The sequence below is a fragment of the Neoarius graeffei genome, chromosome 14 (genome assembly GCF_027579695.1).
Source record: "Neoarius graeffei isolate fNeoGra1 chromosome 14, fNeoGra1.pri, whole genome shotgun sequence".
NCBI classification, from domain to species: Eukaryota; Metazoa; Chordata; class Actinopteri; order Siluriformes; family Ariidae; genus Neoarius; species Neoarius graeffei.
This window is the reverse complement of record NC_083582.1, coordinates 721,202-746,220: the sequence shown is the minus strand read 5'-3', so window position 1 is coordinate 746,220 and position 25,019 is coordinate 721,202. Positions and strand designations below refer to the sequence as shown.

Below are 25,019 nucleotides of genomic sequence, written 5' to 3'. Positions count from 1 at the left end.
TGGACAATTGACTCAAAGGCTATTTCATGGACAGGTGTGGGCAATTCCTTCGTTATGTCATTCTCAATTAAGCAGATAAAAGACCTGGAGTTGATTTGAGGTGTGGTGCTTGCATTTGGAAGATTTTGCTGTGAAGAAAACATGCGGTCAAAGGAGCTCTCCATGCAGGTGAAACAAGCCATCCTTAAGCTGCAAAAACAGAAAAAACCCATCCAAGAAATTGCTACAATATTAGGAGTGGCAAAATCTATAGTTTGGTACATCCTGAGAAAGAAAGAAAGCACTGGTGAACTCATCAATGCAAAAAGACCTGGGGCCTCATGTACAAAGACCTGCGTGGATTTCCCACTAAATATGTGCGCACGTCAAAATCGGGAAATTTGCGTACAACCAAAAAAATCCGGATGTATCAATCAGTGCGTACGAAGGTTTCCACGCACTCTCCTGTTGTACATCCCAATCAACGTGGAATTCGGTGCACATGCACGAGCCCCGTTCCCCACCCCGTCTCCTCCCTCAATTATTCCACATTGAATATGTTAATTAGTATAAATAGACCTGCAGTAAGGCCCGCGTTAGGTAAAAGACATGGCAACTTTTACTAACGCGTTAATGTTAATTAAATGTTAGAAATCTCGTGTTAATCAAATTAACATTTAACATTTATTATTAACATTTAACATTAACATTTATTCGTGTTAATCCCTGCCTTTAGCACAGTGTAATAGAATTCACATACATCACTTAATTGTTCTGTCACCTCCAATTAAAGTGATGTTCAAAGTGTATGCTATGAGACATGCAGCGGTCACTGATTGTATGCCACTGAATGTGAATGTAGCCTATACCAAGATAACGGTATGATTCGCATCGTCCGCAGTGCCTGCGCCACAATGAGTGTCTATTTGAGTTACATGGGTTTTGAAAACAAAAAAACACCTTTAGTGCTCTAATGTGTACATTTTTTCGGGGACACCCTGTATTTGAGGAAATGTCTTCCTCTCTTAGTAGGCCCAATATTCCTAGCCACATGTAACCAGAAATAAAACGTGCACATATTTTCCACAATAGGATTTTAATGACAAATGTATTCTAGCAGGGTGCCAGGGAACAACAGGAGGCCCCCAGTCCATCCCACCCGAGCAGGAAGAGGACCCCCAGCCGAGCGGATCCAGCGTCACTGTCACCTGCCCCCCTTCTCCACCGCCTGCCACTGTCGCTGGGTCCACAGGCCGGGTGCTGACGCGCGCGGTCCTTGAGTCGCAGGGGGAAATTTTAAAGGGGATAGAGGCGATTAACGACAACCTCGAGGGAATCCGCGAGGAATTGAAGGAACTGAATAACACATTAAAAGAATATCTTAAAAAATGAATGGTGTCCCGTGTCCCGTCTGTCCTTACCTTTTCACATTGTGGCTATTAAGCGCTGCCGGGTTTGTATGCCATGTCGCTGTGGCACCTCATTGTGAGGCCCAGGGTCTGGGTCCTCCGGCAGGTCTCGCTTCATTATTGGCACGCCGTGCCGCTGTGCCACATTGTGTAACACGCCACACACCGCAGTTGTGTCTGATTTGTATGCACTTGGAAATCATTTCATATATTGAGCTTAGTAATTATGTGATAAGGCTACCCCACACAACATCAACTAATAATATTTCAGTCTGACACCTCGCGGCAAATGCACGAGGAAGATCTATTAAGCTAGCTGCAATGCATGGTCCTGCATGTGCATTCTTTAATTTAATTAATTAACCAATAGTCAATGGGAATAATATCGAAATGATATTGCTGGGGTTTCTCATTTCCCATAATTACAATATGGAAGGGATGGTTGATGGATCTGTTGGCATTTACCCAACAGTCTCGCATTATGTGTCTCGACAATGTCGTATGACTGACATACATTTCAATTCACGCATCCTGATGTTCCGATGCATTTTTGGATGCCTCTTATCGCCATGTCATGACTCTTGACCGAGTAGGCCTAAATGTAGTTGCGTTGCTCTGCCTCTAAGTGTCGCCAAGTACCAAGATGCACCAGAAATGTGCGTACGCCAGCCATGAGGTTTGCGTAGAGTACCGCACTTTTCCATGCCAAGTCAATCATTGTACATACGAATGTTTGCGCAGAAAGTGACATATGTAGCTTTTTTGTGCGTACGCAAGCTTTGTACATGAGGCCCCTGGACACTCACAGAAGACAACAGTAGTGGATGATCGCAGAATAATTTCCATGGTGAAGAGAAACCCCTTCACAACAGGCAACCAAGTGAACAACACTCTCCAGGAAGTAGGCATATCAATATCCAAATCTACCATTGTTAGGGTTTTGCTGGGATTCGAACCTGGTTCGCTGGTGTGATAATCCAGCAAACCCCCACTAGGCCACCAGGGGGATGACTCAAATGCAGAGGCGGAAGTAGAAAAAGTATCAAAAAGGTTTATTTACAATATATACAGTCCAAAAGAAATAATCCAAAATGCTCAGAAGATGAAGGGAAAAATAAGAAATATCCAAGGTACAAAAGTCAAAACAAAAGCCAAAAAAACAGAAAAGAAAAGGCAAAAATACCAACGCTCAGAAGATCCAAAAAACAGTAAATACAAGGTCCAAAAAGTCCAAAAAGCAAAGCAAAGTGCAAAACCAAAAAGACAAAGGCAAGGAACACGGTACAGAGGAAACTGGAGCTAAACATAACAGCACAAAGACTCCATGACAAGAGGACTGAACTCAGGGGTATAAATACACAAACTAATTAAGGACAGGGCGGGGCAGGAAACAGGCAATAAGAAAAAACAAAACACAGAACACAGTGGTGACCTCTAGAGGCCAAAACAAACATGACCAGAAAAGGAAATAACAGCGGCCTCTAGAGGCCAAAACAGCCCCAGTCCTAACAGGACCCCCCCCCCCCCCCAGGAGCGTCTCCTGATGTTCCCAGGACGATCAGGATGGGCCGAATGGAAGTCCCGACAAAGTTCTTTGTCCAGTATGTCCCGTGCTGGGACCCAGCAGTGCTCCTCAGGGCCATAGCCCTCCCAGTCCACAAGATATTGGAGACCCCCGCAGGAGTCCAGCAGGCGGCGCACGGTGAAAACAGTCTGACCCTGGAAGATGCGGGGGGGTTCCTAGGGGCAGGGGCATACGTGGACGTCAGTACGGGCCGCAACAGGGAAACATGGAATGTGGGGTTAATCCTTAGTGTACGTGATAACTGGAGCCGGTAGGAGACAGGGTTAACTCTGCGTACAACCTTGAAGGGGCCAATGTAGTGAGGAGCAAGCTTGCGGTTCTCTACCCATAGCGGAAGGTCCTTGGTGGACAGCCAAACCCACTGCCCAGGGCGGAAAGTGTGGGCAGGTCTCCTATGGCGGTTGGCCTGAGTCTGGTTGGTACTGGAGGTTTGGATGAGTGTCCTCCTGACCTTGCTCCAGGTCTTGCGACACCGTCTCACGTATTGGTTGACCGAGGGCACCCCAGCGTCCTCCTCCTGGTCCGGGAACAGAGGTGGCTGGAACCCAAATTGGCACTGGAACGGCGACAGCTTGGTGGCCGATGACTGCAGGGTGTTGTGGGCGTACTCAGCCCATGGCAGCCAGGTGCTCCACAATGGCAGGTTATCCATAGCCAGGACTCGCAGGGTGGTTTCCAGGTCTTGGTTGAGCCTCTCTGTCTGGCCATTGGACTGGGGGTGGAACCCAGAGGAGAGGCTGGCAGTGGCCCCAATGAGCTTGCAGAAGCCATGCCACACTCGGGAGGAGAACTGGGGCCCCCGGTCAGAGACGATGTCCTGTGGAAGACCAAAGACTCGGAAGACTTGATTAAATAGCAATTTAGCAATGTCAAGGGCAGAAGGGAGTTTGCACAGTGGTATAAAGTGGGAGGCCTTGGAGAATCTGTCCACAATGACCAAAATGACAGTGTTACCTTGAGACTCAGGGAGACCCGTGATGAAGTCGACCGCCACGTGGGACCAGGGATGCCGGGGAATAGGCAGAGGATGCAGGAGACCCTGGGGACGCTGTCGCGGGTTCTTGGTTCTGGTGCAGACCTCACAGGACAGGACGAATGACCTTACTTCCTTCTCCATGTTAGGCCACCAGAAATGTCTTTTCAGGAAGTCCAGGGTCCTCCGAGCTCCCGGGTGGGCGGTGAGAGGGGAAGAGTGACCCCACTGGAGAACCTTGGCCCGGGCTTAACAAGGGATGTACAGGAGGCCCGGTGGCCCCGTCCCAGGATCAGGGTCCCAGCGTTGAGCTTGTCGAACGGTCTCCTCAATACCCCAGCGTACAGGAGCCACAATCCGGGATACAGGGATGATAGGCCCAACTTCACTCTCCCTGTTGTTGGGTGAGAACAGCCTGGAGAGTGCGTCCGGTTTTGTTTTCTTAGAGCCCGGGCGGTATGATAGGGTGAAATTGAAACAGCTGAAAAACAAAGCCCACCTAGCCTGTCGTGGGTTCAGCCTCTTGGCTTGCTGGAGGTACTCCAGGTTCTTATGGTCGGTCCACACCAGGAATGGATGTTGCGCTCCCTCCAGCCAGTGCCTCCACTCCTCAAGGGCTCGTTTAACCGCTAGCAGTTCCCGATCCCCCACATCATAGCGGGACACGGCAGGGCTCAGGCGGTGGGAGAAGTAAGCACAGGGGTGCAGCTTCCCTTACGAGCATTGAGAGAGCACCGCTCCGACACCACTGTCCGAGGCGTCCACCTCCACGATGAATGGTTGGGAGGTGTCCGGGAGAACCAGCATAGGTGCCATGCAAAAGTGGTGTTTGAGGTCATTAAACACCTTTTCCGCCTGAGGGGACCAGACATAGGAACCACCAGTCCTTTTGGTGAGGTCCGACATAGGTGCTGCTATGGAGCTGAAGTTCCTAATGAACTTGCGGTAGAAGTTAGCAAATCCTAAGAACCGCTGAACCTCCTTAACGGACTTGGGAGTAGGCCAGTCCCAGACGGCCAGAGTCTTGGCTGGGTTCGTGAGGTGAAGGAGACAGCATGGCAGGAGGCACTGGAGCGGGAGCAGGAGCCAGCTCAGGATGAGGAGATGCAGGCAGAGGTGTCAGCTGTGCCAGGGTTTTCCCAATTTGCTGAAGCAGTACCTCGTGGCAAGCAAGGGCCTCACGTTGGCTGGTGAGCATTCATCCATGAGCATCGCTCCGAAGCGTGTCAAAGCTGACATAATTCCCTGAAGGTTGGCCGGGTAGACAGTTGAAGCAGCCTCTGCTGAGTCGGTCATGATGAAGTCTTTCTGTTAGGGTTTTGCTGGGATTCGAACCCAGTTTGCTGGTGTGATAATCCAGCAAACCCCCACTAGGCCACCAGGGGGATGACTCAAATGCAGAGGCATGAGGCGGAAGTAGAAAAAGTATCAAAAGGTTTATTTACAATATATACAGTCCAAAAGAAATAATCCAAAACACTCAGAAGATGAAGGGAAAAATAAGAAATATCCAAGGTACAAAAATCAAAACAAAAGCCAAAAAACCAGAAAAGGCAAAAATACCAACGCGCAGAAGATCCAAAAAACAGTAAATACAAGGTCCAAAAAGAAAAGCAAAGTGCAAAACCAAAAAGACAAAGGCAAGGAACACGGTACACAGGAAACTGGAGCTAAACATAACAGCACAAAGACTCCATGACAAGAGGACTGAACTCAGGGGTATAAATACACAAACTAATTAAGGACAGGGCGGGGCAGGAAACAGGCAATAAGACAAAAACAAAACACAGAACACAGTGGTGACCTCTAGAGGCCAAAACAAACATGACCAGAAAAGGAAATAACAGCGGCCTCTAGAGGCCAAAACAGTCCCAGTCCTAACAACCATAAAGAAAAGACTGCATGAAAGTAAATACAGAGGGTTCACTGCACGGTGCAAGCCACTCATAAGCCTCAAGAATAAAAAGGCTAGATTGGACTTTGCTAAAAAACATCTAAAAAAGCCAGCACAGTTCTGGAAGAACATTCTTTGGACAGATGAAACCAAGATCAACCTCTACCAGAATGATAGAAAGAAAAAAGTATGGTGAAGGCGTGGTACAGCTCATGATCCAAAGCATACCACATCATCTGTAAAACACGGCGGAGGCAGCATGATGGCTTGGGCATGCATGGCTGCCAGTGGCACTGGGTCACTAGTGTTTATTGATGATGTGACACAGGACAGAAGCAGCCGGATGAATTCTGAGGTATTCAGAGACATACTGTGTGCTCAAATCCAGCCAAACTGATTGGTCGGCGTTTCATAATACAGATGGACAATGACCCAAAACATAAAGCCAAAGCAACCCAGGAGTTTATTAAAGCAAAGAAGTGGAATATTCTTGAATGGCCAAGTCAGTCACCTGATCTCAACCCAATTGAGCAGCATTTCACTTGTTAAAGACTAAACTTCAGACAGAAAGGCCCACAAACAAACAGCAACTGAAAACCGCTGCAGTAAAGGCCTGGCAGAGCATTAAAAAGGAGGAAACACAGCGTCTGGTGATGTCCATGAGTTCAAGACTTCAGGCAGTCATTGCCAACAAAGGGTTTTCAACCAAGTATTAGAAATGAACATTTTATTTACAATTATTTAATTTGTCCAATTACTTTTGAGCCCCTGAAATGAAGGGATTGTGTTTAAAAAATGCTTTAGTTCCTCACATTTTTATGCAATCATTTTGTTCAACCCACTGAATTAAAGCTGAAAGTCTGAACATCAACTGCATCTGAATTGTTTTGTTCACAATTCATTGTGGTAATGTACAGAACCAAAATTAGAAAAATGTTGCCTCTGTCCAAATATGTATGGACCTAACTGTATATGGGCAGCCACTCAAGCAAGTGGATAATTTAAGATACCTAGGTGTATGGTTTGATGTTAAACTTTCTTTTAAAGTACACATTAGGGTGCATCAGTTGCCCTCACTTTCATAAAATCTGATGCATTTTTGTTTGGGTGTTCCTTTTCACCAATAAAGACATCCTGTATAATTTTTTGACCATATTCAAAAGTCTAATGGTGGCACCCTGAGGTTCATTTTTTGCCAAAAAACGCTTATGTTTTCACGTAAGGTTTGAATCACAATGTTGGACTCCATTTATTGATTTCTTGTGACCCAGAGATCATGTTAAGAACCTTTGCAAGGGATTGAGAAGCATTAATGTGATTCATAATACATTTGTATTGTTTAAAAGTAGTTGAACAATGATTCAGTGAACAGCTAAAACTCAAACTGTGCTTGATAATATATTTAGAATCTCATCTCATCTCCTCTAGCCGCTTTATCCTTCTACAGGGTCGCAGGCAAGCTGGAGCCTATCCCAGCTGACTATGGGCGAAAGGCGGGGTACACCCTGGACAAGTCGCCAGGTCATCACAGGGCTGACACATAGACACAGACAACCATTCACACTCACATTCACACCTACGCTCAATTTAGAGTCACCAGTTAACCTAACCTGCATGTCTTTGGACTGTGGGGGAAACCGGAGCACCCGGAGGAAACCCACGTGGACACGGGAAGAACATGCAAACTCCGCACAGAAAGGCCCTCACCGGCCACGGGGCTCGAACCCGGACCTTCTTGCTGTGAGGCGACAGCGCTAACCACTACACCACCGTGCCGCCCTATATTTAGAATATGTACTAAAAATGTGGATCTCAAACTGGAAAACTTCATAGGTGAAGACTTGTGACTGTTCTTTGCAGCTTTTTTGATGATCATCTGCTCTCAACACCAGTGTCACAATGGGATGGCTTGGCATCTTACCAGAGGATAAAGGCAACACTCACAAACTTCATTGTGACAAATGATGTGGCAGAGCGTGGGGTTAAACTAGCCCATGAGAAAATTGGTTCTGCCACAGTAGAAGAAAGATTCCAGAACATTGTGCAAGTTGTAGCAAAAGACAGAGTAATGGTTCCAAATCTGAGACGGCCACATAGGAAATAGACACTGAGAATTTGCTTGTTAACATTTCACTTGTATCTTCAGTTGTCTTTAAAACAGGTAATCCAGCATCATTATAACTTTAATAGGGGCTAGCATATGCATAGGCGGCAAGCTTAAAACCAGGGTTATAACATTGATAGCTAATGCTAGTGACACCCTAAAATAAACCTCCAAATATTTTTAGACATTCTAGACATACTGTCTACAGTATATAAGATATTTGGTATACTGTATAAGGTGCCATAATGTTTCATGAAAAGTGATCAAAATTTTGTCATAAAATAGCAGCTTTTTCCATAACTTTGAGCTCCTGGTGCCACCATTAAACTTTTGAATTTTGTCAAAATATTTCACCCAGTGTGTTTTCTTACCAAAAGGAACATAAAAACAAAAATGCATCATGATTGGAGGAACTTTTCATTTTTAGGGGGCAACTGATGCACCCTAGTACACATACAGAAGATTACTGGTAAGTGTAAGAAGAGTATTAACATTTTGAAATGCTTAACAGGAAAGGAATGGGGGGCATCAAGCATATCCTTGAAAAGAATATATAGCGCTTTAGTTCGACCAGTCTTGGATTATAAATGTATAGTTTATAATTCAGCAGCTAAGTCTTCCTTATCAGAGCTGAACAGGCTACAAGCCAAAGCCCTTCGTATATGCTGTGGTGCCTTCAGAACCTCTCCAATCCCAGCACTTCAGGTGGAAACAAGGGAGATGCCACTGGACCTCAGGCGGCTGAAATTATCAGTATCATATTGGCTTAATCTACAGGGTCATGAGGACAATCACCCGACCAAACAGGTACTCAGGTAATGCTGGGAGTATGGTCACCTCATATGTAGCTTTGGGTGGGATGGTAATCAGCAGGCAAATCAAGTGGGGATCAACAACCTTCCATTCGGTAAAACAATACTGTAATAAGGTCAATCATTCCCCCTTGGTTATTCTGTTTCCCTGTTGTAAACATGGAAACAAAGGAGATAGTAAAATCTAGAGGTGTTTATCAGAATGTACAGCAGTATTTAGAAATAATGTATGATGATACAACACAGATATATACAGATGCTTCAAAAGATGAAACTGGTAAAACAGGAGTAGCAGTATATATCCCCAGCTACAATATTAATATAAAAAAAAGGACGTCAGATCATCTGTCAATTTTCTCAGCAGAAATGATGGCTATCATACTGGCCCTGCAGTGGGTGAAGGAGGTGAAGCCTAGTAAAGCAGTCATCTTTTCAGATTCAATGTCTTCCTTAACCAGTATCCAAAGCGGAAAATCCACATGCCGACAAGACCTCTTAGATGAAATAAATCACCTCATATTTAATATAAATCAGCAAAAGCTACTTATTCAGTTCACATGGGTTCCAGCACATAAGGGGGTTGAAGGAAATGAAAGGGTGGACAGACTGGCTAAAGAAGCCGCAAATGAGGTTGAACTTAAGGTTCCATTAAGTAAAGCAGAAATTAAAGTAATAATTAAAGGGAACATCAGTAGAATATGGCAGGATAGATGGAGTACAGAGGAGAAAGGAAGACGTGTATAATTTACAAAAGGAGGTAATAACAAGGAGTGGTGAACTGAAACGGCAGGAGAAGGTATGGATGACGAGGCTGAGGATTGGGCACACAAGTCTAAATGGTGGGTTGTATACCGTAGGGAAACATCAGTCTGGGGCCTGATGGAAAAAGTGGAGCATGTTCTTTTACACTGCAGACCGTATTCTACTGAAAGAGAGATGATGAGGAGGGCAATAAGGAAACCTGTAACTATGAATAATTTATTAAGTCAGCCTAATACACAACCAGTAGTGACAGCTCTAATACAGTATTTAAGGGAAACACAATTAGCAAGAAGAATTTAGTTTAGTTTTTGTTTTTTTTTTCTTTATAACACATCTATGATTTAATATCCCTTGGCTCACACCTAGCCCTGTGATGACCTGGCGACTTGTCCAGGGTGTACCCCGCCTTTCGCCCGTAGTCAGCTGGGATAGGCTCCAGCTCGCCTGCGACCCTGTAGAAGGATAAAGCGGCTACAGATAATGAGATGAGATGAGATGAGATGAGATGAGATGGCTCACACCTCAGCCCAGTAGATGGCGGTAATACACACCGTTTGTGAACCTCCAGTAAAAACCGACAGAAGAAGAATTGCTTCTGCCATTTTTGATGACGTATATCCGCTGGAAGGTTATGTAGTGCGCATGCGCTTCGCTGAAGGTTTGCGAACATGGCGGCGCTGATCGGAGGTCGCTGGGTTTTCGGCAAAAGCAGAGGGCAAACCGTTTATCAGTTACTTTCCACAAGACCAGGTCTGTGATTAATGTTAATTCATTACTGATGGAAAACATGTAAATGACGCATTTATCCTGTATCACGCTCGGCTGTAATAGAATCTCATTCTCAGTGTTAGAAAGCGCTGATGGGATTAATAATAATAATAATAATAATAATAATAATAGGGATTAAATGACGGTCACTGCGTGGAGTTTATTAACCACAGTATAACTCTCATCTCAGCAAACTTTACAACCTGTTTGTTAATTACTGGACAGATGAGGATGATGGTATTAGTGAGGAATTATTATTGTTGTTGTTGTTCCACTGTACTCTCATGTACGTCGTGTGTGAGCCTTGTTTTTATCAAGTGTTTAAAACTTAATGGAAGACCGAAAGGTCAAAACAACAGCATCTAAAAAGTGTCGAAAAGGTCTGGATTGTTTGGTTTATTAATCCGGAAGAGCCGAAAACCTTCTGAGGGAAACAATCATTCATGAAACTTTCAGTATTTTACTGCAAGTGTTTTATTTAATGTAAAATATATTCAACTGCACTTTTTGAATATGATTGAAAAATGCATTGCACATATTTTAATTTTATATTATTTTCAATGCTGATTTATTTGTTAAAATAATTTAAATTCATTTTAAATAAGCAGGATTAATGCTGTGTGTGTGTGTGTGTGTGTGTGTGTGTGTGTGTACGGGCAGCCTCTAGTGCCTCTCAGAAGGTGCTCCCCGGACCCTATCCTCGCACCGCAGAAGAACGAGCGGCTGCTGCAAAGAAATACAACTTGAGACTGGAGGACTATCAACCGTACCCTGATGATGGACGCGGGTCTGTTTTACACACGCACACAAATGAGGATAAATACATTCAGGGATAAAATTAGCTCATTTGTTTAAAATTTTTAATTTTGTGTTAAGCTGCTTTGTGACGATGTCTGTTGTTAAAAGCGCAATACAAATAAACTTCACTTGCCTCACACATCACTAACTTATTACGAACAGGAAAAAAGAATTGCATGCATGTCACATGCATAATTTATTAAAGGAATAAGATTTCAATAGCTTTTTTTTTTTCAAAAAGTAAAACAACATCCAGAAACCCGGTGGGGAAAAATAAGTACACCGTTCCAAGTTCCCCAATTATTAAGAGAGTAATTAGCAGCCCAGTGTCATGAATGAAAGGCACACGATTAGTTAATCATCAAGGAGTGTAACTGCCTCTATAAAAGCAGAACATTTGGCAGTTTGGTGTTCAGGATCATTTAGGTGTGTGTCGACAACATGCCAAGAAGAAAGGACATTAACCATGACTTCAGACAAGTAATTGTTGCTGCTCATCAATCTGGGAAGGGTTATAAGGCCATCTCCAAATACTTTGAGATTCACCATTCTACAGCGAGAAGGATTGTTTACAAACGGTCTCCAATCTTCCCAGGAGTGGGTGCACCAGCAAATTCAGTCCACAGTCATACTGTTTAATGCTCAGAGATGTCAGGAAAAACCCAGGCTCTACATCATGTGACCTACAGGCTTCTGTAAGCACATAAAATGTTTATTCATGATGGCACAATCAGAAAAAGACTGCTCGAGGATGGCTTTCATGGGAGGGTGGCTAGGAAAAAGCCCCTTCTCTCCAGAAAGGAAATGGAGCATGACTCAGGTTTGCAAAATTGCATCTGAGCAAACCACACAAGTTCCTTTGGACTGATGAGACCAAGGTGGAGATGTTTCATCGTCCATAGCGCCGTGTTTGGTGAAAACCAAACGCAGCTTATCACCACAAACACCTTATAGCAACTGTCAAGCATGGTGGTGGTGGTGGGGTGACTTTTGTTTTTTTCTTTTTTTTTTCCCCTGTTATGAGGTTTTTTGTTTGTTTATTGAAATTGTTGAGGATCACACAATTGTCATTTACACCCTGATAAATAGACACACAAAATTGAAGGAGGGTGTACTTTCTTTTCCCCATAACTGTATGCTACACAAAATGAAAGACTGTAAATGCCATAAGTGCTTGAACAAATATAAACTCTTCTAAATTATGATAAACACTGATGCTGATACTCACTGTGCTGGAGTAAGGTTACTGAATGCTGTACTGCAGCCGTATAACTGGAGGTTATGTTACAGAGATGATGTTAAATCATCTGTCACACCGATGGACAAGGTTGTAAAAACTGTGTCGAATTCAGTTTTTAACTTTAGCCTTCCTGTTGTCACGAGAACATGATACTAAACTGCATAAGTGACAGGGAATAGGAACCTTCTGTTAATGGTATATTCCAGATAAAGTGAACCAGTATAAACCTCACTACCTTTGGCCTCCACACTTCGCTAGCTCATTCCTATGTTTCAGCTGCAGTTGCTCATGAACACTATCATAGTTTCCTGCCTGGTGCATTTCCAGCCTTGGGGTGTTTCTGAATGGATGGAGGTGGAAATCTGACATCCATCAGTTGCAGGAGGGCTGCCTTTTCCATCATGGCTTTTCTTGCCTGTTGGGCATCAACTCCCAGTAGCTTTTCAACATTCGTCCATACTCTCCTAGACCTTACACCACCATGTTGGTTAACTTTGCCAGCAATCAGGGCATGTGCAGAGTGCAATGAAAATGGTCACTTGATAGTATTTTTAATGTACACTCCCTGTGATTGAGTTGTCTAATTAACTAAAAAGCTTTATTGTTCACAATCTCTACAGTGGTGCTTGAAAGTTTGTGAACCCTTTAGAATTTTCTATATTTCTGCATAAATATGACCTAAAACATCATCAGATTTTCACACAAGTCCTAAAAGTAGATAAAGAGAACCCAGTTAAACAAATGAGACAAAAATATTATACTTGGTCATTTATTTATTGAGGAAAATGATCCGATATTACATATCTGTGAGTGGCAAAAGTATGTAAACCTCAAGGATTAGCAGTTAATTTGAAGGTGAAATTAGAGTCAGGTATTTTCAATCAGTGGGATGACAATCAGGCATGAGTGGGCACCCTGTTTTATTTAAAGAACAGGGATCTATCAATGTCTGATCCTCACAACACATGTTTGTGGAAGTGTATCATGCCACGAACAAAGGAGATTTCTGAGGACCTCAGAAAAAGTATTATTGATGCTCATCAGGCTGGAAAAGGTTACAAAACCATCTCTAAAGAGTTTGGACTCCACCAATCCACAGTCAGACAGATTGTGTACAAATGGAGGAAATTCAAAACCATTGTTACCTTCCTCCGGAGTGGTCGGCCAACAAAGATCACTCCAAGAGCAAGGCGTGTAATAGTCGGCGAGGTCACAAAGGACCCCAGGGTAACTTCTAAGCAACTGAAGGCCTCTCTCACATTGGCTAATGTTAATGTTCATGAGTCCACCATCAGGAGAACACTGAACAACAAGGCTGTGCATGGTAGGGTTGCAAGGAGAAAGCCACTGCTCTCCAAAAAGAACATTGCTGCTCATCTGCAGTTTGCTAAAGATCACGTGGACAAGCCAAAAGGCTATTGGAAAAATGTTTTGTGGATGGATGAGACCAAAATAAAACTTTTTGGTTTAAATGCAAAGCATTATGTTTGGAGAAAGAACAACACTGAAACATGGTGGTGGTAGTATCATGGCTTGGGCCTGTTTTGCTGCTTCTGGGCCAGTACAGCTTGCCATCATTGATGGAACAATGAATTCTGAATTATACCAGCAAATTCTAAAGGAAAATGTCAGGACATCTATCCATGAACTGAATCTCAAGAGAAGGTGGGTCATACAGCAAGACAACAAACCTAAGCACACAGGTTGTTCTACCAAAGAATGGTTAAAAAAGAATAAAGTTAATGTTTTGGAATGGCCAAGTCAAACTCCTGACCTTAATCCAATCGAAATGTTGTGGAAGGACCTGAAGTGAGCAGTTCATGTGAGGAAACCCACCAGCATCCCAGAGTGGAAGCTGTTCTGTACAGAGAAATGGGCTAACATTCCTCCAAGCCAGTGTGCAGAACTGATCAACAGTTACTGGAAGCATTTAGTTGCAGTTGTTGCTGCACAAGGGGATCACACCAGATACTGAAAGCAAAGGTTCACATACTTTTACCACTCACAGATATGTAATATTGGATCATTTTCCTCAATAAATAAATGACCAAGTATAATATTTCTGTCTCTTTTGTTTAACTGGGTTCTCTTTATCTACTTTTAGGACTTGTGTGAAAATCTGATGATGTTTTAGGTCATATTTATGCAGAAATATAGAAAATTCTAAAGGGTTCACAAACTTTCAAGCACCACTGTGTGTGTGTGTGTGTATATATATATATATATATATATATATATATATATATATATATATATATATAAAATATATATACACACACACACACATATACGTACAGGTAGTTGTCGACTTACGACCTATGCGACTTACGACCGATCGACTTTACGACCATCTGGTTATGACTGACAAGTGTTTCCCAGCTGAGCTAGCTGAGTGTATGACAGTTTCTGCCCCAGCTCCCGGCAGCGCCTCTCGCCGTGTACAACACTTTCCGTCCCAGCTCCAGGCACATGTGCAGTCTCTCTCGCGCTCCCTCATGCACTCCATCATACAGTTTCTGCCCCAGTTCCTGGTTTATGAAACGAGCAAATCCTCCCGCCAGCCCGAGCGCTGCAACAGCTGATGATGACGTAGACGACCCACAGCCAAGCACCAGTGATGCCAGCGGTCACTAAATTTTGTATTTTGCTATGTTTTACATTTGTATTTTGGTATGTTTCAAACTAAAATGTTTTCTATTTTTCACACCTGTATTTCGTATTTTTTGTTTTGCACATATTAAACGAATTGTACTGTACGCAGTGTAGTATGCAGTGTTTGACTTAAACCAAATAATGAACCAAGGTAATGAAATAAGAAAATGTTGATAAAATAAGACTTTAAGATGATTACAATATCATTACACATCACAATATACTTACGTTCATTTAACATAGGCCGACTTACAACCAGATCGGTTTACGACCAGTCAGTCGTAACCAAACACAGTCGTAAGTCGACGACTACCTGTATATACATATACATACTGTACACACACACACACACACACACACATAAATTGGAGCAAAAGGACATAAAATAAACAGTCAAGGGCACTTGAGGTATAGCAGGTAACCATGAAATAAGCAGTATAAACTATAAACTAATAGCTGTTAAGGTGAGGTAGTGCGTTATAGTGCAAATGAGTGAGGTAAAGTGAAATGTGCGGTCCCTGAGTTCAGTGTGCGAATGAATGTTGTGTGTGTGTGTGTGTTGGGGGGGACTGTGAGGATGACATGATGTCAGATGCTGAAGGGGGGCAGGGGGGGTGTATGGGCAGAATCTGTGGCAGGGGGCAGAGGGGGGAGGAGGGGCAGAACAGGGAGGGAGTTGAGCCTCCTGACCGCCTGGTGAAAGAAACTGTCCTTGACCCTGCTGGTTTTGGCCCGGAGACTCCGCAGTCTCCTCCCCGACGGCAGCAGGCTGAAGAGGCTGTGAGATGGGTGGGTGGGGTCACCTGCAATCCTGATGGCTTTGCGGGTGAGGCGGGAGTTATAGATATCCATAAGAGAAGGGAGAGAGACATCAATGATCCTCTCAGCTGCTTTCATGATGCGCTGCAGAGACTCGCAGCAGGACACGGTGCAGGCGCTGTACCACATGGTGATGCAGCTGGTCAGGATGTTCTTGATGGTGTGTCTGTAGAATGTGTGCATGATGGGGGCCGGGGCTCTTGCTCTCCTCAGTTTAGGGTATTAGGCAGAAAAAGAAATTTACCAGTCAAAAATAATATTTTATATAATCCTGATAAGCGCCGCAGGTGCGAAGACGAGCGCCGCAGGCGCGAAGTCCCTCTAGGGGGGTCTGGGGGCATGCCCCCCCAGAAAATTTTTGAAATTTAGACTTCATTTCCTGCATTCTAGGACATTTTCAGGGTGAAATGGCGTGTAATTTTTGATCAGAAATATTGCATATTTTTACTTTGTATTTTTTTCAGTTTCACTCCTGAATGTATCAGATGTATGTATGGTGTTTGATTTGGTAACAAAAGTGAAAAGAAAATAAACAACAATGAATTGTATATAATCTTTTGATCTAGTTACAGTATTTAATAAAAAAAAAAACCAACAGTATTCTATTTCACCATACCCCAATGAAACCCCCTTGTTAATCAATGTATCACACATACCTTTTCTGTCTTTTTGTGGAAAAACGAATCAGTTTTTGTCACATTCAATTTGGGGCGTTTGTTGGGATTCATCTTGATCCAGAAGAGTGAGTCAGCAAAAAAAAATGCGGTTCTCCCGCCAAGAAAGAGGAAACTACAACGCAGGGTGTTTGGCAATTTTTGACCAATCAGAATTCGCGATTTATTCAGTCCGCATGTTACAAGATTCAGTGCGGGCCAAAATGGCGGAAACGATGAAATATTCTGATTTTTCATTTCAAGTTTTCAGTATTTTTCGTATTAAACTGTGTTTCTTACGATTTGTAAATGATGGCGGAACCACACACGGACTGGCCATCGGGAGTAGCGGGAGTTTTCCCAGTGGGCCGGTGGTTCAGTGTGGGCCAGCGGAGAAAAAAAAAAAAAAAAAAAACAGTTGCGCGCTGGCCTTTAATATGATAAGCAATGTTAACAGTTTCTTTAACAAACTGTTAACATTGCTTATCATATTAAAGGCCAGCGCGCAACTGTTTTTTTTTTTTTTTTTTTCTCCGCCGGCCCACGCTGAACTACCAGCCCACCGGGAAAACTCCCGCTACTCCCGATGGCCAGTCCGTGTGTGGGCGGAACATAACTGGATTTATCGGATGACATGTGGGAGTATTCATGTGCGAAAATTTTCGGCATTATCGTCCGTTTCAGTATCCGTCTGTGTGTATACTTGCCCGTTGAAATCGGCAATTGCCCGTCAAATTTACGGGTGGACGGGTCTCTGCCTAATACCTTACCTCAGTTTGTGGAGGAAGTACAGACGCTGTTGGGCTTTTTTGGCCAGTGATGTGGTGTTGTTGCTCCAGGACAGGTCTTCAGAGATGTGCACACCCAGAAACTTAGTGCTGCTCATCCTCTCCACTGCAGCACCATCAATAGTTAGTGCAGCATGCTGGGTGTGCGCTCTCCTGAAGCCCATAATAATCTCCTTAGTCTTCTCCACGTTCAGGTGGAGATTGTTGTCCTTGTACCACATGGCCAAGTGGCTCACCTCACTCCTGTAGATTGTCTCATCGCCATTGTTGATGAGACCCACCACGGTCGTGTCGTCCGCAAACTTAATGAAGAGGTTGGAGCTGGATGTTGGTGTGCAGTTGTGGGTCAGCAGAGTGAAGAGGAGGGGGCTCAGCACACATCCTTGGGTGCCCCCATGTTCAATGTGATGGTGCTGGAGGAGTTGCTGCAGACCCATACAGCCTGTGGTCTCCCCATCAGGAAGTCCAGCAGCCAGTTGCACAGGGAGGTGTTGAGTCCCAGCTGGTCCAGTTTATGAATGAGCTGCTGAGGAATGATTGTGTTGAATGCTGAGCTAAAGTCTATGAACAACATTCTGACATATGAGTCTTTTGTCTCCAGGTGGGTGAGGGCTGAGTGGAGGGCAGTGGAGATGGTGTCATCGGTCGAACAGTTGGATTGATATGCAAACTGGAAAGGGTCCAGGGTTGGGGGAAGGGCAGACTTGATATGCCGCATGACTAGCCGCTTGAAGCACTTCATGAGGATGGGAGTGAGTGCGACCAGGCGGTAGTCATTGAAGCAGGAGGGAGACGGCTTCTTCAGGACCAGGATGATGGTGGTGGCTTTGAGGCACGTGGGGACAACAGCCTGGCTCAACAAGATGTTGAAGATGTCTGTAAAGACATCTGTGAGCTCCTCGGCACAGTCTCTCTGGACACGACCAGGAATGTTATCAGGACCCGGGGCTTTCCATGCGTTTGTCGTCCTGAGAGCTCTCCTCACGCTGTCTGGGGACAGCGTCAACACCTGGTCGCTGGGAGGTGGAGGGGTCTTCTGTGCCGTGGTGCTGTTGTCTGCCTCAAAGCGAGCGAAGAAGTCATTCACCTGATTCAGCAGAGAAGTGGAGTTATCACAGGTCTGCGGCGAGGGCTTGTAGTCTGTGATGGTCTGAATCCCCTGCCACAGGTTTCTGGAGTCTCTGCTGTCATTGAAGTAGACAGCAATGTCCCTGGAATACTGTCTGTGGCAGCGGGGGCATGGCCAAGCATCGGTCTGTGAATGGAGCGCAGAGTCAGGGAAGGTAAGTGGCAGAATCACTGCACCTGATGTGAATTAACCTGTGTTTGTGTGTTTCCCCCAGTGACCGCGCCCTTTAAAAGGAAAGAGAGAGCAGAGAAAGGGAGCTCTCTCCCCAACCAGAACACTTGTGTGTGTGTGTGCGTGTGGCTGGGAGAGTGTGGAATGCTGAAAAGCTATTAATAAAAAGAGTTTTTGTAACACTCAATTCTGGCCTGCCATGCTTCTGTGCTCCACCCACCTCCAACAATCCTTACAGTGGTGCCGAAACCCGGGATTGGGAGTACAGAAGAGAACAGCCCCATGGAGTCCTCCCCCTTCAAGGACCTGTTCCATGCCCTTGCCACAGCCCACCAGAACCAGCGCCAGACACTGGTCGCCCTCGGGAAGGAGCGGGAACAACGGTTCGAAGCCCTGGTGCTGGCACAGCAGGAAGATCGCCAGGCGTTCCAGCGCCTTCTCGCATCGGCGGGGTCCACCACCTCCGCGGACCCTCCCCACCTCACCCTAATGAAGATGGGTCCACAGGACGACCCCGAAGCCTTCCTCGGTGTTTTTAAGCAGCCAGTAGAGGCGTGGGGTTGGCCGGTGGAACAGCGCACAGCGCACCTCCTCCCCCTGCTAATGGGCGAGGCGCAGCTGGCTGTGCTACAGCTCCCCGCCAACAGCTGGCTGGTCTATGCCAACCTCCGCAGAGCCATCCTCCAACGTGTGGGGCACACCCCAGAGCAGCAATGTCAGCGCTTCCGCGCGCTGCACCTGGAGGAGGTCGGCCGGCTGCTCGCGTTTGGCCAGCAACTCCGGGACGCCTGCCGGCGGTGGCTGAGGGCCGACAACCACGACGCCGAGGAAATCGTCAACCTGGTGGCACTGGAGCAATTCATCGCCCGACTTCCGGAAGGAATAGCAGAGTGGGTCCAGTGCCATCGCCCGGCATCACTGGATCAGGCCATTGTGCTAGTGGAGGACCATATGGTGGCTGTTCCAATGGCAGGACAGTGTGTCCCCTCTTCTCCCCTCTCTTCTCTCTCTCCCCTTCTGTTCCTCGTCCTCGCCCCATTCCCCCACCGCGGAGGCGGGGGCCGGCTCCACCCCAGCCGGCCCGCCACACCCACGGTGCCCTACCATTTCCTACTTCCGTGTCTGTCTTCCCCCCCTCAGGTGAGTGAGTTCCGGAACACCGGTGCAGAGAGAGAGCCTGGGCCGGTTTGCTGGCACTGTGGGGAGCCGGGGCACCTCCACCATCAGTGCTCGGCAACGGAGGTGGGCGGGGTGGTCAGGATCCCTGATGTGCCAGGGACTGCCCTCGATTGGGCCTGAGCGTATCGCATACCGAAGAGTATCCAAGGGGATACGTATCAGGCTTTGGTGGACTCCGGCTGTAATCAGACCTCAATCCACCAAAGCCTGGTGCAAGACGAGGCATTGGGAAGAGCACAATTGGTGAAGGTGTTGTGTGTGCACGGGGATGTTCACAACTACCCTTAAGTGTCGGTCCACATTCTATTTCGAGGGGCAAAATTTAGAGTAAAGGTGGCGGTTAATCCTCGCCTTACCCACTCGATAATTTTGGGGACTGATTGGCCGGGATTTAGGGAATTAATGTCACATTTAGTGAAGAGTGGGGCCTGCCATAATTTAGCGGGGGTAGGTCCCAGTGTGGCATTGGTGGGAGCAGCTGTCACAGAGCCATTTATGTCATCACCGCATCAGAGTGAGGAGCAGCATGCTCCTCCTCCCTCTCTCAGGGAATCCCTCGTGGATTTCCCGTTGGAGCAGTCGTGAGACAAGACTCTGCGGCATGCGTTTGACTAAGTGAGAGTAATCGATGATCAAACACTCCAGCCAAACGCCACCCCGTCCTTCCCCTATTTTTCCATTATAAGGATAGGCTATACCGAGTGACGCAGGACACTCAGACTAAGGAACGGATAACTCAGCTTTTAATCCCAAAGAGCCGCCGGGAATTTATATTCCCGGCGGCTCACTTTAATCCCATGGCCGGACACTTGGGGCAGGATAAGACACTAGCCTGAATAATGGCCCAGTTCTATTGGCCAGGGATTTGCGGCGATGTCCGTAGGTGGTGTATGGCGTGCCGCGAATGCCAGTTAGTAAATCCAGTGGCCATTCCAAAAGTGCCTTTGTGCCCTCTGCCATTAATCAAGACCCCGTTCGAAAGAATTGGGATGGATCTCGTTGGGCCATTAGATTGGTCAACACGAGGATATCGCTTTATTTTAGTCCTGGTGGACTATGCAACGCGATATCTGGAAGCAGTGCCTCTGCGCAATATCTCAGCACGTAGTATTGCAGAAGTGCTCTTCTGCGTCATCTCCAAAGTCGGAATCCCCAAAGAGATTCTGACTGATCAAGGCACTACGTTTATGTCACGCACACTGCACGAACTGTATGTGTTACTGGGAATTAAGCCAATCCACACCAGCATTTATCACCCACAAATGGATGGCTTAGTCGAACGGTTCAACCGCACTCTCAAGAACATTATTCGGAAATTTGTAAACGAAGATGCATGCAACTGGGATAAATGGCTTGAGCCCCTGTTATTCGCAGTGTGAGAGGTCCCACAAGCCTCCACGGGGTTCTCCCCATTCGATTTATTATATGGGCGTAAGCCGCGTGGCATTCTAGATGTGCTGCATGAAAATTGGGAGGAGGGACCTTCAGCAAGTAAGAATGAAATTCAATGCGTTATTGACCTGCGCACCAAACTCCACACACGCACCTAACCCAGGAGAATTTGCGGCAGGCCCAAGAACGTCAAGTCCGTCTGTACGACAGGGGCATGCGCCTTAAGTAATTCACACCAGGAGATAAAGTACTCATGTTGTTGCCCACATCAAGCTCCAAATTGATCGCCAGGTAGCAAGGACCCTTTGAGGTCACACGGAGAGTCGGGGTCGTCGACTATGAGGTGAGGCGAATGGACAGGGGCGGGGAGTTACAGATTTACCACCTCAATCTGTTAAAACTTTGGAATGAGGAGGTCCCCGTGGCGTTGGTGTCGGTGGTTCCAGAGAAGGCGGAGCTGGGGCTGGAGGTTCAAAAGGGAAAATTGACATCACCCACCGCTCCGGTCCCCTGTGGAGACCACCTCTCTCCGACCCAACTCACGGAGGTCACCAAGTTGCAGACAGAATTTTCTGACGTGTTCTAGCCCCTGCACGGCCGCACCCACCTCATAGAACACCACATTGAGATGCCCCCAGGGGTAGTAGTGTGCAGCCGCCCTTACAGACTGCCTGAACACAAAAAAAAAGTTTTGGGAAGAACTCGAGGCCATGCTCAAAATGGGCATCGTCGAGGAGTCCCACAGTGACTGGAGCAGCCTGGTGGTCTTGGTTCCCAAGGCCGACGGGTAGGTCTGGTTCTGTGTGGACTATAGAAAAGTCAAAGCGGTGTCTAAATTCGACGCATACCCAATGCCTCGTATTGACGAGTTGCTCAATTGACTAGGCACAGCTCGTTTTTATTCAACACTGGATTTGACAAAGGGATATTGGCAGATCCCCTTGACTCCGCTATCCCGAGAGAAAACAGCCTTTTCCACACCGTTTGGCTTACAACAGTTCGTCACACTTCCTTTTGGGCTGTTTGGGGTGCCTGCTACGTTCCAGCGGCTTATGGATAGGGTCCTCCGCCTCCACGCCACCTACGCGGCCGCATACTTGGACGATATAATTATTTGTAGTAATGACTGGCCACGGCACTTAGACCACCTAAGGGCCATTCTTAGGTCGCTGAGGCGAGCAGGTCTCACAGCCAACCCGAAGAAGTATGCAATTGGGCGGGTGGAAGTATGGTATCTGGGTTTCCACTTGGGCAATGGGCAGGTGCGTCCCCAAATCAATAAGACAGCAGCGATTACGGCCTGCCCGAGGCCCAAGACCAAAAAGGGGGTGAGACAGTTCCTGGGGCTGGCTGGCTACTATTGTAGGTTTATACCTAATTATTTGGACGTCACCAGCCCACTGACTGATCTCACTAAAAATGGGGCTCCAGATCCGGTCCAGTGGACGGAGCAATGCCAGCAGGCTTTCTCTGAGGTAAAGGCTGCACTGTGTGGGGGGCCACTGTTACACTCCCCTGACTTTTCTCTCCCCTTTGTTTTGGAGACGGACGCATCAAACAGAGGGCTGGGGGCTGTTCTGTCCCAGGAGGTGGAGGGGAAGGACCATCCAGTGCTGTACATCAGCCGGAAGCTGTCGGTGCATGAGGGCAGGTACAGCACAATAGAAAAGGAATGCCTCGTCATCAAGTGGGTGGTCCTCACCCTCCGCTACTACCTGCTGGGGCGCCCTTTCACCCTCTGTTCGGACCATGCGCCCCTGCAGTGGCTCCACCGCATGAAGGATGCCAACGTGCGGATCACCCGTTGGTATCTGGCACTCCAGCCGTTTAAGTTCGAGGTGGTCCACAGGCCAGGGCCGCAGATGGTTGTGACAGATTTCCTCTCCCATCAACGGGGGGGAGTCAGCTGCAGGCAGAACGGCTCCCCAGCCTGAGTCAGGCGGTGGGGGTATGTGGCAGCGGGGCCGTGGTCAAGCGTTGGTCTGTGAATGGAGGGCTGAGTCAGGAAAGGTAAGTGGCAGAATCACTGCACCTGACGTGAATTAACCTGTGTTTGTGTGTCTCCCCCAGTGACCGCGCCCTTTAAAAGGAGAGAGAGAGATCAGAGAAAGGGCTCTCTCTCCCCAACCAGAACACTTGTGTGTGTGCGTGTGCGGCTGGGAGAGTGTGGAAAGCTGAAAAGCTATTAATAAAAAGAGTTTTTGTAACACTCAGTTCTGGCCTGTCGTGCTTCTGTGCTCCACCCACCTCCAACAATCCTTACACTGTCTCTTGGCCACCCTGATGCCTTGTGACAGGTTGGCCCTAGCTGTCCTCAGGCCCACCTCATCCCCAGCTCTGAAGGCGGCATTCCAAGCCCTCAGGAGCCTGTGGACTTCCCCTGTCAGCCATGGCTTCTGATTTGCCTGAATGGAGATGGTTCTGGTGACTGTAACGTCGTCCATACACTTCCTCATGTAGGCAGTGACGGTCACCGTGTACTCCTGGAGATCTGTAGTGTTGTTGTAGGTGGCCGCCTGTCTGAACATGCTCCAGTCAGTGGTGGAAAAACAGTCCTGGAGTGCCTCTGAGGACCCCTCTGGCCACACACGTACCTGCTTTGTAGCTGGTTTGGTGACTTTAACCAGCGGCCTGTATGCTGGCATTAGTATAACAGTGGAGTGATCTGAGGCCCCAAGGTGGGGGAGGGGGAGGGCTTTGTAGGCACCTTTATGCATGGTGTAAACATTGTCCAGAGTATTGTTTCCACGTGTGGGAAAGTTGATATGTCCATAGAGTTTTGGAAACACGCTCTTGGGGTTTGCATGGTTGAAATCCCCAGCCAGGATGAGGAAAGCATCTGGGCGGGCTGTCTGCTGCTCACTGATGTGCTGATAGAGTTCATTCAGTGCGTCACTCCTGTTGTTATTGGAGCCGGGAGGGATGTATATTGCTACCAGCAATATGGCTGTAAATTCCCTTGGCAGATAGAATGGCCGACACTTAATAATTATAAACTCCACCAGTGGTGAGCAGTGTTTGCAGATCACAACAGCATCGCGGCACGAGGCATCACTGATGTAAACACAGAGTCCTCCGCCGCGAGTCTTCCCCCCCTTGACTAGTGCTCTGTCTGACCGGTAGCATGTTAGCCGGGCTAGCTGAATGGCACAGTCCGGGACGCTGTTGTTAAGCCATGTTTCCACAAACATGAGGACACAACACTCACTCACAGACTTAGAAGATGAGCAGAGTAGGCGGACATAATCCAGCTTGTTGTCCAGCGAGTGTATGTTGGCCAGAGTGATGGTAGGGATAGCCGGCCGGTGAGGGCTAGCTGCTAGCCTAGCCTGGATACCGCCGCACTTGCCCCTCTTTTGCTTCCGCATGTTCCGCCTGTGGCGCTTCCACTGTGGGCTGGATACAGGAGTGGGGGTCGGTGGTTGAGCAGGCCTCCGGAGCAAACCATGGTCGCATAGCACTTCCGCGTCTGCTGGATTTATATCCGTGAATATAGTTCTGCAGATGTCGAGCAGAAACTCACGGGAGTATGTGCGCCTTAAGACTGATGGACGTGACAAAGACAAACAGATACACGCTGTTTTAAAACACAAAAAACACAAAAACACTGTTCTGTCGGGACGGAGAGGAGCCACTGCGTGTGTACACGCCGCCATCTTGGATCAAAAATTTCTCCAGGTTTTCTGACTCTTTTAATGATATTATGTACTATAGATGATGTGATCCCCAAAATCTTTTGAATTTTATGTTGAGGAATGTTGTTCTTAAATTATTGCACTGTTTGCCCATGCAGTCTTTCATGGAGCGGTGAACCCTTCCCCATCTTTACTTCTGAGAGACTCCACCTCTCTGAGTTGCTCTTTTTTTATCCAATTATCTTAGTGACCTGTTGACAATTAACCTAATTAGTTG

General features: G+C 46.7%; 1 protein-coding gene across 2 annotated transcripts in view; it reads left to right on the top strand.

The window, feature by feature from the left end:
• The first annotated feature begins 10,133 nt into the window (after positions 1-10,133).
• The window catches only part of LOC132897859 (acyl-CoA desaturase 1-like), an 86,417-nt gene continuing 71,531 nt past the window's right edge, over positions 10,134-25,019 (top strand). Inside the window, exons 1-2 of one of the 2 annotated variants that reach the window (XM_060939101.1) lie at positions 10,134-10,268; positions 10,947-11,073. In XM_060939101.1, the coding sequence (XP_060795084.1) occupies positions 10,187-10,268; positions 10,947-11,073 (209 nt within the window). In that variant the 5' untranslated portion in view covers positions 10,134-10,186. Of the gene's footprint in view, positions 10,269-10,946; positions 11,074-25,019 lie in introns of those variants that run through there. The other variant, XM_060939100.1, reaches the window with a different exon arrangement.